The 21,784-nt window shown below is 34.7% G+C and overlaps 1 protein-coding gene across 1 annotated transcript in view; it reads left to right on the top strand.

The window, feature by feature from the left end:
• Positions 1-21,784, top strand: part of chrna8 (cholinergic receptor, nicotinic, alpha 8) — a 130,269-nt gene that overhangs the window by 102,045 nt on the left and 6,440 nt on the right. Inside the window, exons 5-9 of the mRNA XM_087237126.1 lie at positions 8,096-8,175; positions 10,223-10,390; positions 18,206-18,400; positions 21,191-21,277; positions 21,424-21,533. Of these exons, the coding sequence (XP_087093252.1) occupies positions 8,096-8,175; positions 10,223-10,390; positions 18,206-18,400; positions 21,191-21,277; positions 21,424-21,533 (640 nt within the window). The remainder of the gene's footprint in view (positions 1-8,095; positions 8,176-10,222; positions 10,391-18,205; positions 18,401-21,190; positions 21,278-21,423; positions 21,534-21,784) is intronic.

The following is a 21,784-nucleotide window of genomic DNA, read 5'->3' as shown; positions in this document are numbered from 1 at the left end:
GATGCTCTGTTTAACAGTTTTCTGTTTGCTTGTGAAATGCTCAGTTTTTCCACTTAGACTTCCTGTAAATAGCAAATTTAACGCAGCATCTGTAAAGCCCTGTCCTAACAAAGTGAATATAAATGAAAAGCAGATTATGTTATTAAATACATTCTAATATTTGTCTACCATATATGTCTATATGATTTATGTTTTTTCTATCATAGTAAACTTGCTTAGAAGCTCAACTGATACACAGCATAATTTAAATGGAGTTAGAATAAATAAATAAATAAATAAATAAATAAATAAATAAATAAATAAATAAATAAATAAATAAATAAATAAATCACTAGTGGGTTGCAGTTGGAACGGCATCCCCTGCGTTAAACATATACTGGATAAGTTGCCGATTCATTCCGCTGTGGCGAACCCAGATGTATAAAGGGACTGAGTCGAAAAAAATGAATGAATAAATATAAATCACATAAATATAAATCTGCAAAAAATCAGTCTGGGTTATATACAGTGCATCCAGAAAGTAATCGCTTTACTTTTTCCACATTTTTTTTTACGTTACAGCCTTTTCCCAAAATGGATAAAATTTATTTCCTCAAAATTCTACACATAAAAGACCATAACGACAATGTGGAAAATGATTTTTTTTTTTTAATTGTTGCAAATTTATAAAAAAAAATAAAAATAATTAAAAAAAACTGAAAAATCACATGTACATACTGTAAGTATTTGCAACCTTGGCCGTGAAGCTAATTTGAGCTCTGGCACATTCTGTTTCCACTGATCATTCTTGAGATGTTTCGGCAGCTTAATTAGAGTTCACCTGTGGTAAATGCAGTTGATTTGACATGATTTGAAGAGGCATAAAAAGCGTGAGATAGACACTAACACCATTCACATGTTATCTGGAGAGATTGGATGTGTTTTATGTAACATGAGAACAATGTATAGTGGTAGTGTGAAATTTCACAGTAATGACATCGTGCACAATGTAAAGTTGTTAACTTCATGTTATCTCAGTAGGGCAAGATGCTTCTTTTCTCTACTTAACAAAGAACCATCTGTTGTCCACATCAGCAGTACAGCTGAACATGACGTCAGCTATTAATGTATACAAAAGAGCATTCATTCTATAAAACTGCTCTTGTAAGGTTTTCATGTATATAAGGGGGGCAAATGTGAGCCTAAAGCTGCTGTAATCCACCAAAAGGAATTGTGAAACATATGAGCTGTTTAAGTTGGATCGTGGTTGTAACGTTGACCTACTAATCTAAAGGATTTTCCAAAAACTCCTGTTAAATGCAAGCACAGCAATCACTGTCTGTGTGTGATATTGTTAGATGATTAGCCTTTGAGTTACCAAGAGATGCATATTTTGTGTTCAGCAAGCATCATTGTGACAGATGATTTGTATGGAGAAGTGGCAATTTGTTCTTGGGTTAATTGCTGTTAAAATAATTATCCGGTGTCATAGTCATATATCTATATATTGCTTTTTTTCTTTTCTTTTTTGCTGTCTCGTAACTGTTAGCCAGATGACCCCTTTTTAGTTTGGCAGGCTGCAATTTGCCAAACCACCATAAAAAAGACAGCTTTCCGGGAAACGGAAAGGATTAGAGACATTATTACTTTGGCTGTGTTGCTGAAAGGTCAAATTTGATGTCCGACAGCAAAGAGCAAAGACAAAGTTAAAATCTCACAATAATGTGAATGTGATTTTGTCATCTTCTCACTCTGAAAAATAAACTTTTAAGTGAAGCTTGGAAGGAAAGTCATAAGATGTGACTGGCATCTTATTTAATTTTATATGATGGCATTTGTGTTTTAATTCACAGACAATATTAAAACTGAAAGGGCTTCACGGTATTGATATTAAGAAGCAGGTTTAGCAGTCCTTTTTACCCAGATATGTACAACGTTGTTACAAAACGTTTGCTAAATTTGTGCACTGTAAAAACATTTGGTGTTAGAATGTTATGGCTTGTAACAGGTAATCAATCTCTTGTTCTCAAACACAAAATACTGTTTATGAACAGTCGTTTCAAAGTTTGAGGGAAATGGAGATGGAAAAGGTGAACATTTAATTAAGAACAAGCAAATTTTTCTTACATTTATAGTCTAAAGTATGTAAATCACTATATTTTTATGGTAAAGTTCTGGCAGACACATTTTCTTCATATATTTTTTCATATATATAATTTCATTGGTAACAATTATAAGCACAACACAAGATTATTAAAACTTTTCTATCTGAAAATATACACTCATTGCCACTTTATTAGGTACACCTGCCCAACTCATTGTTAACAGAAAATTTAACCAGCAATTTACAAGGCAGCAACTCAATGCATTTAGGCATGTTGACATGGTCAAGTAGATCTGTTGCAGTTCAAACCGAGAGTCAGAATGAGAGAAAGGGGATTTAAGGGACTTTGAACATGGCATGGTTGTTGGTGCCAGACAGGCTGGTCTGAGTATTTCAGAAACTGCTAATCTACTGGGATTTTCACGCACAACCATCTCTAGTGTTTACAAAGAATGGTCAGAAAAAGAGAAAATATCCAGTGAGCAGCAGTTCTGTAGGCACAAATGCCTTGTTGATGCCAGAGGTCAGAGGAGAATGGCCAGACTGGTCCCAGCTGATAGAAAGGCAACAGTAACTCAAACAATCACTTGTTAAAACTGAGGTTTGCAGAAGAGCACCTCTGAACACACAACACTTCCAACCTTGAGGTGGATGGACTACAGAAGCACAAGACCACACCAGTTGCCACTGCTGTCAGCTAAGAACAGGAAACTGAGGCTACAATTTGCACAGGCTCACCAAAATTGGACAATAGAAGATTTGAAAAACGTTGCCTAGTCTGATGAGGAGTCTTGATTTCTGCTGCAACATTTAGATGGTAGGGTCGGAATTTGGTTTCAACAACATGAAAGTATGGATCCATCCTGCCATGTATCAACGGTTCAGGCGGCTGGTGGTGGTGGTGGGATATTTTCCTGGCACACTTTGGACCCATTAGTACTAATTGAGTATTGTGTCAACATCACAGCCTACCTGAGTATTGTTGCTGATCATGTCCATCCCTTTATGGACCACAGTTTACCAATCTTCTGATGGCTACTTTCAGCAGAATAACACAAAAGCACAAGCACACTGGTTTCTTGAACATGACAATGAGTTCACTTACTCAAATGGCCTCCACAGTCACCAGTTCTAAATCCAAGAGAGCACTTTTGGGATGTGGTGGAATAGGAGATTCGCATACTGGATGTGCAGCATCCAAATCTGCAGCAACTGCGTGATGCTGTCATGTCAATATGAAGCAAAATCTCTGACGAATATTTCCAGTACCTTGTTAAATCTATGCCATGAAAGATTAGGTCTGAAGGCAAAATGTGTCCAACTAGGTAGTAGTAAGGTGTACCTAATAAAGAGGCTGGTGAGTACATTAATACACTTAAAAATATTAATGTGATACTTTTGTTTTTACTCCCATTTTTCATGAGCCGAACACAAATATCCAAAAGTTTTTCTATACACACGAAAAGCCTATTTCTCTCAAATATTGTTAATACATTTGTTTAAATCTGCCTTAGTGAGCACTTCTCCTGTGCCAAGATAGGAGATTGGAGTTGAGGGTGGAAACTAGAAACCAGTCAATATCTGGTGTAGACTCCATTTGTCTCACACAGTGCAATTCATCTCTGTCACATAGTCAATCAGGTTTTGTATTGTGTCTTCTTGGGGATTGTTTGACCAATTCTCTTTAATGGCTGTAAAAAAGTTACTGGACATTGCCAGAAATCGGAACACACTGTCATATACAGTATGTTAATCCAGATTCCAGAGCAACATGCTCAATGGGTGACATTTAAAAAAATAGTAATTAAAATATATAAATCAACATCTGCAAGAAATGCAGTCTGGGTTACATCTGTGTGTGGGACAGATACTAACACCATTCACATGTTATCTGGAGAGATTGAATGTGTTTTATGTAACATGAGAACAATCTACAGTATTGTTGATTCACACTTCGTAGTGTGAAATTTCACAGTAATGATACATTGTAAAGCTGTTAAATTCATGCTATCTCAGTAGATCAAGATTCTTCTTTCCTCCACTTAAAATGCTGCAACAGGAGGTGATGTTGGTGGATGAATGACACAACAATGGGCCTCAGGATCTTGTTGTGGTATCTTTGTTAATTTGAAATGTCATTGATAGCATGAAGATGTGTTCTTTGTCCAAAACATAAACCTGCCCACACCATAACCCCACCAACCAACATGAGCTGCACGGTTCCCAACGCTGACATCAACAAACCACCCACCCAAACAATCCCATACTCTTTTTGCCATTTCCCCTTTTTCAAAACCAGGATTCTTCCATGACAATAAAACCTCTTCAAAGTGCCAAACACGTACCATTGAATGTGAGCATTTGCCCTCTCAAGTTGGTTATAAAGACAAACTGCAGTCAGGTCAAGACTTCGATGAGGATGACGATTATATAAATGATCTTCCTTGTGAGAGGGTTTCTACAGCTTGTGCAGATTTATTTTATTTTTTTGTTTTTGGCTTTGCAAACCAATTGTTGTGAAGGTGTCCGGAAGGCTGGTCTCAAACAATGTTGGAGGTGATGATGCTGTAGGTGGAGATCCTAGGTTGTTGTGGTTACCTGTGGTCTGTGGTTGTAAGGCTGGTTGGATACACTGCAAATACCTTTGTAAATAGCTTATGGTTAATAAATGAACATTAACTGCATGCTCCCGCAAAACTTACAACATTCTGTGGCATTGTGCTGTCTGATAAAACTACACATTTTAGAGCCGTCTTTTATTGTGGCCAGCCTAAGTCATGCCTGTGCAATAATCATGATAATCAGCTTATTGATATGCCACACCTGAGGTGAATAGCAATCTGTAGAAGTGGTCACTGTCTGTAGAAGTGCTGTAGAAGATTTAGACAAATGTGTGGACAATATTTGACAGAAATAAGCCTTTTGTGTACATAGAACGTTTACACAGTTTAAGTTTAGATAGTTTTGAGACCTTTGAATTCACCTCATGAACAATAGCAGAAAAAAGTCCTTCAGTTACATTTTGTTACATGCAAAAGCAATTTCAGTGCCTTAAAAATACAACAAAAATAATAAATTTAATTTAGAAGATATTTTTCAATAAGACAAATGCTGGCTATAATGTGGCTGTATGATGTCATGGTGCATTATCCTTTCATATAAATATAACATGCATACCACATGTAGTACTTTTATTCATTTATTATTTTCTGATTCAGCAGGCATGTAGTATCTGTGCTCAAAGTGCATTTATACATGCTCATTCATTCATTCATTTTCTTTTCGGCTTAATCTGGATTCGCCACAGCGGAATGAACCGGCATCTTATCCAGCATGTTTTTACGCAGCACATTTTTATGCAGCGGATGCCCTTCAAGCCGCAACCATTCATTCACACACTCATTCACACTCATACACTTTGGACAATTTAGCCTACCCAATTCACCTGTACTGCGTGTCTTTGGACTGTGGGGGAAACCGGAGTACCCGGGGGAAACCCACGCGAATGCAGGGAGAACATGCAAACTCCACATAGAAACGCCAACTGACCCAGCCAAGGCTCGAACCAGCAACCTTCTTGCTGTGAGGCAACTGCACTACCTACTGTGCCACTGCGTCGCATTTCTACATACTCAAATATATATATATCTATCCATATATAAATCATATTTGTATGATCACACAGTACAGTGTCTAGTCACACACACACGAACCCAGATATTAATTAAATTGACAAATGTGTCAAATAAAAGGTCAGGACATATGTGTAATTACTACGGCATATTCAGAAGCATATTGTGTATCTCCTACATACTAATAAGTCTTAAATGTCACTGAGGATTTATGACAATGTTGTAAAGGTTTTATCAAACGCCTTTGTCCCTGCTGAGATTTTACCTGCATCTTCATGTCATTCTGCTGATGGTGCTTTTGGTATGTATGATTAATTATAAATAGGGTTTTGAATAATACAACTGCTGGACTGCTTCCTTGTAACCACAATGTCAATTGAATTGGACATTGTAATCAAGGGAATGTTGTTCTTGTAGGAGCTTGGAGAGACGCAGAAGGACAAGGGCACACATATATTATTCTACAGGGAGCTAAAGTATTTTAGGTTGCATAATGACCAATCAGTTACCTTTATGTGTGGCTGTACTGGTGATACTTGTATTGCAAGTTAAATATATTGAGTACTTAATAAGAAGAAAAGGGTGCAATATTTAGCAAAACTACATTTGATGGGTGGTAAAATATATGTATGAGCAGTAGTAATTAAGATATTAGCCTATTATACTCCATTTTTTTGACCCGAAAGGTTGAAAAACATAGACAGTTTGGCCAACTACAAACATGCTACCTATATCAAACATCTAAAAATGTTCTCTTAATCTTCTAATTTAGTTATACAATAGTATTTTCTAATGTTCTAAGAATGACAATGCATTAATATAATAATAATAATAATAATAATTGTATATATATATATATATATATATATATATATATATATATATATATATATATATATATATATATATATATATATATATATATATATATATAACAGCAAGCAGTTCTGTCTAGTTCTCGAATCTGATTGGCTGATAGCCGTGAAATATTTAAGTAATATCAGCATCTGTAAAGCCTCTTTACCCTTTGTTTATTACTCCGCCCACATACAACCATCAAAAAGCAGACACGACAGATCTGAAGTTTAAAAGATGCTTGCTCTACTGTTTAACTGTCAGCGTATGATTTGAATCCAACGCAGAAGAAAGTAGTTTCTCATACAAAAAGGTTTTTGAGACTCTCCATGCTTGATTTTGTTTTTATATACACAGTTCGGCCACAGTTATCAAACTGTTGTATAAACGCAATATCACACTCGTAGCAGTGCGATATGGCTGTATATCGGCACTGGCTGGGGCACTAAGACCAGTACCGATATACAGCCATATCGCACTGCTAATTGTGTGATATTGCTCATATATATATATATATATATATATATATATATATATATATATATATATATATATATATATATATATATATATATATATTTTTTTTTTTTAATAGCATTAGTAAATGCTAATTATTAGTATTAATGTTCTTAAAATATTATTAGAACATTCCATCCACATTATATTAGTGTTCTAAAAACATTTCTTTAAAATTTTCAGTGTTTTAAAACATCATTGCAGAAGGTTCTTTTTTAGGTTTCCAGTTTTTTTTACGCAATGCATTAACGTTATTTTTTGTTATAATAATTTTTTATGTTATTTAAATATTTGTCAGAAAGTTGTTTAAAAGTATCATTGGAATATTTTATACACATTATATTAATGTTCTAAGAAAGTTTTTTTTTTTTTATATATATTTTCCAAATTATGTTTAACAGAGCAAAGACACTTTCAAAGTATGTCTGATACGATTTTTTATTCTGGAAAAAGTCTTATTTGTTTTATTTCGGCTAGAATAAAAGGAGTTTTTATTTTTTTAAACGCCATTTTAGGGACAAAACTATTAGCCCCTTTAAGCTATTTTTTTTTTCGATAGCCTACTGAACAAACCATCGTTATACAATAACGTGCCTAATTATCCTAACATGCCTAATTAACCTAACCTAGTTAAGCCTTTAAATGTTACTTTAAGCTGTATAGAAAGAAATATCTAGTCAAATATTATTTCCTGTCATCATGGCAAAAGATAAAATAAATCAGTCATTAGAAATGAGTTATTAAAACTATTATCTTTAGAAATTTGTTGATTTTTTTTTTTCTTTCCATTAAACAAAAATTGAGGAAAAAAATAAACAAGGGGGCTAATAATTGTGACTAACTGTATGTGACTTTAATTTGGTTTAGTGTTCTAAGCTATCAATATGTCAGACTGATGAATCATTGTGAAAGCACTATATTAAGTATGCTGATTACAGGGCACTAACATTTTCCACTGATGTGGTTCAGATAATACTTTGACTGGGCTTTGTTCTGCTTCTCTCTGCAGTGCTGATGAAAGGTTTGATGCCACCTTCCATACAAATGTCCTAGTTAATGCATCAGGTGCTTGTCAGTACATCCCACCAGGTAAGAACTATATGTTTTCCACAGTTACTAACCACTCAAATATGGTCCTAAGCTCGGCTCACATTGTGCAATTTTGGTCACAGTTTGGTTGTTTGAGAGAAATTTTAAAATCCTAAATGATTCCTGTAATTCAAGGCTGAAATCTGTGATGTTTGATTGATGTTTGATTGATTGATGATGTTCCCCAACAGCTGATTGGATTTACAATTAAAGATTTAAGACAAGATTGTTAACGACACAAATACCAGCAAACTGACAACTGTGGACCTTAGTAAATAATGTTGTGTGAAAAATGTAATGATGCAATGTAAATAACAATGATTTTAGTTTTAACACCAAATAAAGATGTGCAAGCCAAAGGCATACGTTGGTAATAGATCTGGTACTGTGAGTGCTAATTGTAAATATCTACATTCAGTTTAATTTTAAAGCAAGTGATATTAGTTCATATTTTAAGCAAAAATGTATTTTCTGTATTTAGTTAGCCTTAATTAACAGTTCAATATTTTTGGTTTTGTCCTTTAGTATTTTTACATGTCTGTTTCATTTAATTGTATTATCAATTGTTTTAGAACTACTTCATTAAAAAAATGAGAAATGTCATCTTGGCAAGCAAAATACAATGTTTAATTTATTTAATGTTTAACTTTATTTCATTTCATGATTCTTTGAGCTCAATTAATGGAAATGGTTTGGTTAATTTTTTCCAATGAATCCTCTAATTTACTACCTTATCTATACATCTCTAAAAGTATGTATTTTCATTTTGCACATATTGTGTTGTTTAAATTGCAATTATATGTGTGTGTGTGAGCGTGCGTGCGTGTGTGTGTGTGTGTGTGTGTGTATTTAGCTATCAATAGCCCCTTTCACACAGTGATACCGGTAAATATCCGGAAAATTTCCGGAACTACTTTCCCGGTATATTCAAAAAAGCGCTGTTCACACAGGCGAGGACGTTACGGAATTTTTCCGGAAAAGAGCATTCACACATCCATCGCAAAATGCCGGTAAATTCTGACATCATTAACCAGAAATGACCTCTAAACAGCTGCGCTTGTGTTTGTAAACATTTGACTACATTACAAACTCTTCCGATGGATCAGTATTGAGTACAACTCTAATGAAAACATAGAAAAACACTTTTGCATGTCGAGATGTTCATGATATGTGTGTGTGCTGGCGCTATGGGCGCTCAGGGGCACACTCAAAGCTTGAAGGTAAACAAACAACGGATTATCATGAACATTTTATCGATAATTATTTACACAGTTAGCATTAAGAAGGAACATAGAAACATTATCTGACTAACATCTAGCAGCTAAAGGTGTCTGGAAAAAACATTCAAAGGCTTTTATTCTCATAAACCGCGCGCACGTGAATGCGTCTGACTGTTCTGATTGGCTAAAGCAGACGTCTCACGTCAGCCCGTTCTAGACGTGGACGCGCTTATTACGGCAATCTTCCTTCTGCATTCACACAGCGCAGCATTCCGGCAAATTACCGGTAATTTTACAACTTCTCTTTCCGGAAAATAGCCAGAACGAATTTACCGGTATTTTCAAAAAGGGCCTGTTCACACATACAACCTTTCCGGAAAATTGCCAGTAATTTTCCGGAAAGGTCTGTATGTGTGAAAGGGGCAGCAATTATTAATGTTTGTTGATGTTAATCAACCACTTGTCATTGTGATATTAACAAGATCAATCAAATTGATTACTGAGATAATTCATTCTCAATCAATACCCATTTTCTATTATTATTATTATTATTATTATTATTATTATTATTATTATTGCAAACAAACAGCACCTTAAACTATTTTTAAAGTCACTTATTGTTTATCTCCAAACATGAAAGTAATTATTAGCTAATTGTATTTACTTATTTAATTTACAGAATTGTAATTAGTAAATATCAGATGCTATTTTTGCAGGTTAAACAATAGAGTTTAAAATGAAAATGATTTCAATATTCAACTATTGTGGTTTTCTTTATTGTACCTGTTGAGTTTTGTGTGTGTATATATACATGTGTATGCTTGCAGGTATTCTGAAGAGCACGTGTTACATAGATGTGCGCTGGTTCCCATTTGATATCCAGAAATGTGACCTGAAATTTGGCTCGTGGACTCATAACGGCTGGCTGCTGGACCTCCAGATGCAGGCAGTGGACATCTCTACATACATCCCCAATGGAGAGTGGGATTTAGTGGGTAAGAACGCCTGGAAATGTATACAATAGTGAAAAAGTCAATAATGCTTGAATGTGATTCTGACCAGGTACAGAAATGTGCTGCAAATCCTTGTATTATGGGGTATTGCAGAGCCCTTCTGTATTTGCAGCTCGTTTTAGTATTTGGTTGTATTGTGAGGATTTACTGCCTATAAGTTTTAAAAATTATTATGTTTTCTCACACTCCAAAAATAAATAAGATTAATGTATTCTGATTGCATATAAAATTTCTATTCATTTGAATCACACTTTTTCATAATTTAACTAATAATCATTATGTTATTGATATTCATTAGTTAAACATAAGTTAAACAAATAAGAACAAGATTTACATAATTATGTCAATAATCTAGTGTGTTTAAAATGTTTTTATTAATTCATCTATTCTGTGGAGTATGGAGCTGCATCAATTTTGCCCCCGAATAATAAGTAAACCAATCTCATAGAATTTAACTAAGACTAGCAATGTGCGCTGGCAGAATAAACATTTTCAATTTTAATATCATGTTTTCTTTGAGTATATTTTTACTTTAAATAAAGCAAAACAGACTTATTCTGAAAACACAACCCTATATACATTTCTGGAGATCGCGAACAATGTAGCCAGAGCTGCGTATGGCTGCATTTCCTCATTAAAACAAGCGCAATGGGGTGGTAGGATGTCGTTCCTTTTCATGTTTACCAGCTGACCACTTACCTCCGTGTGGACGACTTTACCGCTGTTACTAGTTTGTTCGTTAGCTCGACACGTACATTGGCAGACTTGAGACACAGAACCAAAGTCCTTTTAAAGAACAGTTCCCAAAAAGCAGGTAAAACAAAATCAAAAGGCAATAAAGGCTACAAAAAATATAATAAACAAGTAAATAACAGGGTGAGAATGTGGTAAAATCTGAAAACCGAAAATCGAAATATCAGGCTGCCATATGGGCTTTTCTTTTTCTGGATAGCTTTTAAAAACACTGTCGGTTGGGTGTAGGGAAAAGGGGGGACGGGTCAATCGGTGCTTTTTAAAACATTATTGGTTGGGTTTTGGGAAAGGGGAGGGTGGGGGATGGGTCGGTTGGTCAGTCTGACATTCGACAGCACCCTTTTGTGGATTTACATGAGAACAGCAGGCATGATTGGCACTCGCGAGAGAAATTTGAGATCTGAAAAAGCATACACAGCAACCTTTGACGAATTCGCGAAAACAAAAACTGCAAAAAAATAAAATAAAAAAATGCCGCACCTGGGATGTATTTTGCTCTCACTATAAATGTATATAGGGGTACGTAATCAGAATGAGCCCGGGTTAAAATAAAGACAATAACTTAAACTGTATATAAACAAAGCTCTTAGCTGTTTTTCCAAACAGTTTGAAACGATCAACTTTTGTCCTATGAAACTGATGCATTAAGGACTGAGTTTTAACTAAAAGAAATAATTTTATGAGGAGCCAAATCCACTCTTATGAAAGCACAGAGTACAAACACATCCCTTCTAACTTGTGACACACACATTCAATTCTTAATGGTATAAATCTTTCACACTTTTATACTTTCAAGTGTTTAATGTGTTATTGTGTGCTCGGTGTAGGCCATGTGTGTTTGAATGGTTTTCTTTGCCTGGAGGCACTCTATTGATCTATTGATCATTTCCTTGCTACAACTGTTTGATGGGAAAGTGTGTAAAAGTGATGTTGGCTCATCTGAATGCTAAGTGGATCATTTCTTCATTCCTGCTGGACTTTAGGGAACATAAACTTAACATGCGGTTCAGAAGGTCTTTGAAAGACACTCTTCTTTAATGTCCATACGCACAGGTGGAGAATAAAAAAAACTTGAAGAATGTCTTGACACTCTCGTGAGAGCATTTCTTGCTATTCGCATGGATTAAGACAGCGCAGAATGAATTTCAACATCCTGACAATGACAACAAAGTCATTCACTTTTCTGTGTGGTTTTATTTTATGACAGGATTAAATAACATTGAGCAAAACTATAATCATCCAACAAACACCACAGGACACATTGCACTATTATTAGAAATATTAATATTAGAAATGAATGCTTGTGTTGCGCAGCTTTATAATCTCATAATCTGATCGTGTATGGCGGTTTAATGTCCCTGTTTCTGTCTCAGTCTAGCATTTTTACGCTTTCAATGCCAATGTGACCCCGGGTCTGTTCGACAGATGGGGTCCTGATGGTGGTTGGCAGTGCTTTGGCTTTGATTCTGGCTGGCACCAATGCCCAGTTGCGTGCCAAGGTTGTGCAGTGACATGGGCAGTCTGTGAATGGGCATCTTTAACACCGCAGGGAGCGACACATTACACACACACATACATTTCACACGCTGCTGAATATGACTGGTCACGCAGTTGCAGAAAATGTAAACATGAACTCAAAAAAAGGTACATTTTCCTGTATTATTTTGAGTTGGGTTGAATACAGACAAACACAAAAAAAATAAATAAATAAATAAAACAAGTACAGTTTATTCATTCATTCATTCATTTTATTTTCGGCTTAGTCCCTTTATTAATCCAGGGTCACCACAGCGGAATGAACTGCCATTTTATTCAGCACTTGCTTTACGCAGCGGATGCCCTTCCAGCTGCAACCCATCACTGGGAAACATACATACACACTCATTCACACACATACACTACGGACAATTTATGGACTTATGGGGGAAACCGGAGCACCCGGAGGAAACCCACGCAAACACGAGGAGAACATGCTAACTCCACACAGAAATGCCAACTGACCCAGCCGAGGCTCAAACCAGGGTCTTTCTTGCTCTGTGGCGAACGTGCTACCCACTGCGCCACCGGGTCGCCAAGTACAACTTATGACAGCTTTTAACCCTTTTTTTAATGTATGGGCTGAATTTAATCAAACAAATTCAATTTAGTGTTCAAGTAAATTTGTTTGTTTAAATTCAGCTCACATAAATTGTTTTAATACAAAAATGTATTAAATCCAATGAATCATTTAATTCATAGTTTATATATATTTTAGAATTTATATTATTAATATATTTATTGACCACTTTAATTAAGAATGATTGTTAACATTGCTTATATGAGTTAAATAACAATTTTTACATTCTTTTTATTCAAATTTAACGAATGCTTGTTGAAAAGGTGTTTTCGGCTGCTTTAGTAATAGATATGAGAGGAGCAGTGCATTTTTTTTTTTGCCTTCCTTTGAACTTTTAAAAACGTCTGACTCTGACTACTAAGTCATTTGACTTCAAACTGAGCTATGAAAACTAGTGATGAAAAGTACTTGCAGTTGTGTCATTGGGATTTGTTGTTGATACACAAATGCATAAGGGATTTACATATTAAATAAATAAAAAAATACAATGTGTCATGAGGTTTAAGTTTCCATGTTTGTAAATTGTTAATTTCTAAACTTGAGCTTCCATGTTTATTCATTATTAATAATAAAGAAGAAATATATATATATATATATATATATATATATATATATATATATATATATATATATATATATATATATATATATATATATATAATAAACCGCCAACTTATCTAGCTCATTTTTACGCAGCGGATGCCCTCCCTACCACTACCTACTGTGCACCGCTTCGCCATATTTTAATAATTTATTCCATTGATTTTAATAATGAATTTTCAGCTTCATTACTACAGGCTTCAGTCACATGATTCAGAACTCACTCTAATATTAACTAATATTATTATTAATAATATTTTTATTAATGGTAATAGTAATAAAAGCAATAATGACTGAAGAACGATTTCAATTGAAACTACATATAATACAAAAGCAGTTATTAAAAATTGTAATATATATATATATATATATATATATATATATATATATATATATATATATATACACACACACATAAACACACACACACACACACACACACACACAGTGCATCTGGAAAGTATTTACAGCTCTTTACTTTTCAGCTTTTTTTGTGTGTGTGTGTCACAGCCTTATTCCAGAATGGACTAAATTAATTGATTTCCTCAAAATTCTACCCACAATAGCCCATAATGACAATGTGAAAAAAAGTTTTTTTTTTAAATTGTTGCAAATAAAAGTTAAGAACCTAAAAAAAAAAATTGTGCATAAGTATTAACAGCCTTGGATTAATTCTTTGTTGATGAACCTTTGACAGCAATTACAGCCTCAAGTATTTTTGAATATGATGACGCAAGCTTGGCACACCAGTTTTTGGGAATTTTTGCCCATTCCTCTTTGTAGTACCTCAAGCTCTATCAGGTTGGATGGCAAGTGACGATTTACAGCCATTTTCAGATCCCTCCAGAGATGTTCAATAGGATTTAGGTCTGAACTCTGGTTGGGTCACATTCACAAGATGTTATTGTGAAGCCACTCCATTGATATTTTGGCGGTGTTCTTTGGGTCATTGTCTTGCTGGAAGATGAAGCGTCGCCCCTGTCTGAGGTCAAGAGCACTCTGAAGCAAGTTTTCATTTAGGATCTCTCTACATTGCTGCATTCATCTTTCCCTCTATCCTGACTAGTCTTCCAGTTCCTGCTGCTGAAAAACATCTCCACAGCATGATGCTTCTACCACCATGCTTCACTGTATGGATAGTTTTAGCCTGGTGATGAGGGATGCCTGGTTTTCTTCAAAGATAACACCTGGCATTCACTCCAAAGAGTTCAATTTTAGTCTCATCAGACCAGAGATTTTTGTTTCTTATGGTCTGAAAGTCCTTTAGATGCCTTTTGGCAAATTACAGGTGGTGAGTGGCTTCCGTCTGGTCACTTTACCATACAGGCCTGATTTGTGAATTGCTGCACAGATGGTTGTCCTTCTGTAAGGATCTTCTCTCTCCACAGAACATACAGTTAAAGTCAGAATTATTATTCCCCCTGAATCATAAGACCGCTTGTTTTTTTTTCCCCACCCAATTTCTTTTTAATGGAGAGGAGACTTTTTTAGCACATGTCTAAATATAAAAGTGTAATAACTCATTGTTGTTAAAATTGTATTGTAATTATAGTAAAAAAATGTTTTGTTTGAAGTATTTTGTGTAAAAAAAGTGACATTTATTACACGCATATGAGGTGGATTTTGACCACCAATTTCTGATATGTAACATAAATTGTTCTGTACTTTTCTGTGCTCTATTATATTGTTTTTCATGTTTGTCCATTCCTCTGACAAATTTGCATGATTGTATCATGAGTTTCCTCCCACCTCAAACACACACTCTCACACACATATACAGCACAAAACCCAGTCGGTCTTTTGTAATCAGTTAAATGTCTCAAACCAGTAATTTCCTTTGATGTGATTGTCTCTGAGTGCCATGACAATTCTGACCAGCGTGAAATCCTGATGAAAGCTTTTTCTCCGCCTGCCCAGTTTGATTAATTACAATTTTGATTTAATTTTTAATCAATCGGAGAGGAGGGCTGCCTGACCCTGACAGATCAACACTGTCACATTTGCAACATGTCATGTTATTGTTTCCTTTTACTAATGCAACCAGCAGAAATGATGTAATGTTCATGCATTTTAAAGTGTGGATTGCATTTTTTACATCATAGCTGACATTACTGTGTTTCATATCAAAACACTTAGCTTGGGCTTTTGTTGAAATATTGAATTGCATTCATACTTTGGACAGGGTTTTAGGATTAAGTGGATTACTTTGGAAAAAAAAGGGAATGGAAAACAAATATTTGTTTTGTGCACACGCACAAAGGAAGGACAAGAAGCAGAGTAAATAATGGCTGATTCTTGTGTTTACTTTAGGTTTAATAACAGCAAAAACTATTTTTAGAGGTTATGCACTGTACAGGTCACAAAAACCCTGTCTGTGATTTGGTCCTGTCACAAATAAGCTCTTCTTGGCCGACAGCCTCTATTTTCATCTCAGCTGTGTTGTGAATGGGTCACTTTGAAGTCCTCACTTAGATTTTCCTTGAACCACTCTGCTGACTCATTTAATAATGATAATATAATATATCATAATATGCTTTTGAAATCAAATTAAATATTGTTCTTCTGTGTTTAAAAGAATGATAGTCACCTGTTAAGTTTTGGTCTCAAAAATGTTCACTCTAAAATTCTTACGTTTTGTTATTTTTTGTGTGTAAAATCATTCATTCATTCATTTGGCTTAGTCCCTATATTCATCAGGGGCCGCCACAGCGGAATGAACCACCAACTTTTTACACAGCAGATGGCCTTCCAGCTGCAACCCAGTACTGGGAAACATTCATGCTATAACATTCACCTATAGCACATGTCTGGTTTGTGGCACTTTAGACTACATTCAAAATACATAAATATTAAAATAATTAATTCAAAAATGGTGATTTACTAATAAAGATTACTGCCTATTTGACAACTATCTTTTGGCTTATTCCCTGAATTGTCAGTTGTCGCCACAGCAGAATGATCCACTAATTACTCTGGCATATGTTTTATCCATCAGATGCTCTTCCAGTTACAACACAGCACTGGGAATCACTTATACACGTTTTCATTCCCCTGGGAAACACCCCTAAACACTTACATTCACACACATACACTGACCAATTTAGTTTATTTAATTCACCTATAGCGCATGTCTTTGGACTGTGGGGGAAACCGGAGCACCTAGAGCAGGGGTGGCTAGAAGGGCATCTGCTGTATAAAACATATGTTCAATAAGTTAGCGTTTTATTCCGCTGTGATGTTGAATAAAGGGAAAAGAAAATTAATGAATGAATAAATGATAATTGTTAAGACACACACACAAAAGGTGACATATAAAGGCCTCATCAGTTCTTTATGTCATTAAATCACTTACTAATGCAGCTAGTTGTTTTTAATGTGGGTCAAAGTTAAAATCCCTGAACATTCCAAAATACTGTTTGGCATATCATAAAGAAAAATGATCATATTATATCATATAATAGTAGTAATAATAATAATATAAAACATTCTAAAAGTAGGAAAAACACTGTTTAATTGTATCTTGCAATGATATTTCTTTTCAGGTGAAGCTGTTCTATAATGATACACATTCTCATTGTAATAACTCAAAATAATGACTGACACTTTAAAATAGTCTGTGAATAAAGACTGTAATAAACACTTTTAAATAAAGACAATAAAGCTTCACATTTTATGAGACATTTTGTCACAATAATGACTCTGCATTAGAGTGAAAGATATTGCCACTAAATAACCACTAATACATGTTTAGTCATTATTATGAGAATGTTTAGCATTTTTATGAGATGTTTTTTATCAATATGATAAGGTTTGTCGCTATTATGACCTATAAGAGCAATTTACACCACACCGACAGATGGCAACAAACGAGGACAATCACTAGAATACTTTTAAAACTTTTCTTATTCTACAACCTGAAAAGTGTAGATTCAGCATGTTCAGAGGGCAAAATAATTAATAAACAAATAAATCCAACAGATGCCAACAAAAACAACACACTCTTCTGAGAAAACCTGAAAAAGTGTTTGTTGCTGCCTGGTCTTTACAGAATCACATTTTACTTAAGTAATGCTTTCAAAAAAAAACCTAACTAATTTAAAACTAACTGATACTGATTTGTGACAGAAATATGCAGTAAGCAAAGTGTGCTTAAAACAAGCCAATTTTCAAATTGATGCATTCTGTGTTAAACAATATCTAATATTTCTAACAACACAAACACTAGGTTGCTACATAAAAAGTAATAGGACACCAGAGTCTAGTGTATTTGTGGAAAAGGCCTGCTGTTTTATGACATAACCCAAATGTGTTGTTTTGTCTTGCGTCAGGGGTCCCTGGGAAGCGTAATGAGCTGTATTATGAGTGCTGTAAGGAGCCCTACCCTGACGTGACATTTACAGTAACAATGCGCAGGCGAACATTGTACTATGGTCTGAACCTGCTCATTCCCTGTGTGCTCATCTCTGGCCTGGCGCTGCTCGTCTTCCTGCTGCCAGCCGATTCTGGAGAGAAAATTTCATTAGGTAAGATCAACATCACATACAGTAAAGTACAGCTTTCTCTTTTTGGGAGAATTGGGGAAATTCATATTTTATTACTTGAAACTTTTATTTTAACTCTTTGGAACACAATGAGCTTACAATGAACATTTTTTTGAAAAACACAAAGGTAATACTTTACCTGTAGGGGTGTTTACTTGATGTCGGAGTTTGTTACCATTAGAAAATAAACAAATCACTCTGCTCAGATGTTCCACGATCCAACAAACTCTGGTTGAACATGTTCAGTCAGTTGAAAACAAACTCTTATCAAAGACAGCAGATGCCAACAGGGGTAACACACTGATCCAACAAACTCCAACAGAGACTTCGTTGGTGTTCATCTGTGCGGTGTGAATTGGCCTTTACTTGAAAGAGTGTTCATAAGAGTGTCATGACACCTTTATAATCATGATATGACACATGTCATGAATATAAATGAGACTGTATGCGTGATTCTGACAACTGCCATTAAGTGTCAGTCGCTCAGTTATGTAGTTTTAAATGCAAGGTAATGTTGTTTCAGTTGTCTTTGTTATGACAACTTGACATTAACATTTCTTATTAAAAGTGTCAATACTTTTGCCAAAATAAAAATAATCTCCTTGTTATAAAAATTCATGGGCTCATGAAAGTCATGTTTATGTCAGATTTATGACAACTTATGTGATCTTGATAATGTCAAGTCGTCATAACAAAGAGATTTGACAGGTTTTGTTGTCTTGCTTACAAAGACAAATTGTGATGGATATGTCAAGTAGTCTCAAAACATATTAAACAATGTAACTTTGCTAATAAAATGACATAACTGAGCAAATAACTCTTAATAACAGTTGTCATAAGCATGAATAACAGTCTCATTCTCATTTATATTCATGATGTGTCATGCCACAATTATAAAGTATCATGACAGTCATGTGGACACCCTTTCAAGTAAAGGCCAATTCACACCATATAGACAAACAGCAACAAACAAGTCTGTTAGAAGATATTCAGTCAGCATTTGTTGGATTGTGCAACGTCTGAGCAGTGTGATATGATTATAGAAGCAAACTCAATCTTAATCAGACTTAATCTGACCCAGGACAAGAAAGGTTTTAAATGTCTTTTTTGCCTCTTTAAAAAGGATCATTTGATTGATTAGTTAATTGTTGTGTATGATTATCTGTGATTATCTACATACAACATTCGAAATACAATGACCAAATTGTTGTTGTTTGTTGACATTTGTGAGTTGGCCTTAAGTGTTAGAAAAAAAAAACTGTTTAAAAAAATGTGTCTGCTACAGTAGACATCAGGATGTTGTACGTGTAAAGCTGAACCATGATGACAAAAAAAATTTCCAAACTTTCCATTTTGTTTGAGAAGGAACAGAATGTTCACACAGCCCCATCACTATAAACTATGGTATCATATAAAAGCGCAAAATGTCCTCTTTAGACAACAAATGGAGGTAATTTCATAGTTTGCATAAGCTGGGAGATATTGAAGTTTACATATGTTATGTCCTCAGGAAAAGAAATTAAACTTTCAACTTTGAACTGCTGGTAGTCTGAAAAAATATTGAGGCCCATAGCAAGATGGGGTTTGGGTGGTGGACAATCTCACCTGCCACTAAAAAAGGTCCAGAATCTGTCTCATAAATGAGCCAATATTATGCCATCATGAAGTGAAAATAACCCATTAAAGAGGTCTTCGCGTCCAAGCGCAATCCTCTGTTGCCTGTCGTTCGTGACTTCAGCTAATCAGCTTTGGCCAATGCAAACAATTATTTTTCAAGAGTCCAACATCCAGCTGTGCAAAAATCATACAACATACATTTTTTTCATTTTTTATTATTCAAAAAGCCAGATTCTGACTGAAGAAAGTGACTGAGGTGCCGGCCAATTTGTTTGTAACTTTATCAGATTCCTCATTCATATTCATGTTCTAATGATACAATTGAAGTTAGAATTATTAGCCCACAAATTATGTTAGATGGAGCAAGGAAATGTTCACAGTATGTCTGATAATATTTTTCTTCTGGAGAAAGTCTTATTTGTTTAATTTCGGCTTGAATAAAAGAAGTTTTACATTTTTAAAAACCATTTTAAGGTCAAAATTATTAGCCCCTTTAAGCATTTTTTTCGATAGCCTACAGAACAAAACCATTATTATACAATAACTAATAATTACCCTAACCAGCCTAGTTACCCTAATTAACCTAGTTAAGCCTTTAAATGTTACTTTAAGCTGTATAGAAGTGTCTTGAAAAATATCTAGTACAATATTATTTACTGCCATTATGGCAAAGATAAAAAAAAAAGTCATTAGAAATGAGTTATTAAAACTATTATGTTTAGAAATGTGATGAAAAAATCTTCTCTCTGTTATGCAGAAATTCGGGAAAAAATAAACAGAGGGTCTAATAATACTGACTTCAACTGTATATGATGATGAATTTGTATTTTTAAGTAAAGTAATTTTTTTTTCTTTATTCAAAATATTTAGGCAATCTTTTTGGTACATCAAAAAGTGATGACAGCCATTCGACAAGATAATCAGCAAAACATAAAATAAAATTGTACTTAAAATGTCACTATTAATGCAGAATTTTAAGCTAATTTTAAGCATAAAAAAAGAAAATAAGGTGAATAACTGCGAAATGGTTCACTTTTTGAAAAAAAAAAGAACCAACCCTTTTACCAGGCTGGCTGCAATCCTGGTATATGTACAGTAATTAGACATGAAGGAATGTCATTAATTTGATTTACTCCTACCTTTTCCATTCGTCAGGTATCACTGTTCTTCTATCATTGACGGTCTTCATGTTGCTGGTGGCTGAGATCATGCCAGCAACCTCTGATTCTGTTCCTCTCATAGGTGAGTAGAGTGCAGCGTCCAGATTGCTCAGTTTTCAGAGAATATGTCCAAGAATCTGAATATTGAATCTCATGAAAAACTTCTTGGCTGTGGATGTTTTCGATGGCTTGCTGGGTTTAAGTGTTGTGTCTTCTTTGGCTCTGCAGCTCAGTACTTTGCCAGCACCATGATGATCGTGGGCTTGTCGGTTGTTGTCACCGTTCTTGTTCTACAGTTTCATCATCATGATCCACAAGGGGGAAAGATGCCAAGATGGGTGAGCTGAAACTCTTTAAATGAAACAGACTGTTTAATATGAAGATTAAAAAAAGATGCTTGGTGGACTGTGACCTCGGAACAAAGTTATTGCTGTTCACTCAAAATCATATCTCAAAGATTACTCAAGTGGTTCTATTTGAGCTTGTTTCCTCTGTTAAACACACAAAACAAGATATTCAGAAGAATGAAGAACCTTTTGATTTTAAACTAAAACAAATAAATATTGTTGACATTTTAAATATCTTTATT

The sequence above is a fragment of the Danio rerio genome, chromosome 1, assembly GCF_052040795.2.
Source record: "Danio rerio strain M-AB ecotype USA chromosome 1, GRCz13ab, whole genome shotgun sequence".
NCBI classification, from domain to species: domain Eukaryota; kingdom Metazoa; phylum Chordata; class Actinopteri; order Cypriniformes; family Danionidae; genus Danio; species Danio rerio.
This window is presented reverse-complemented; position numbering and strand designations above follow the sequence as displayed.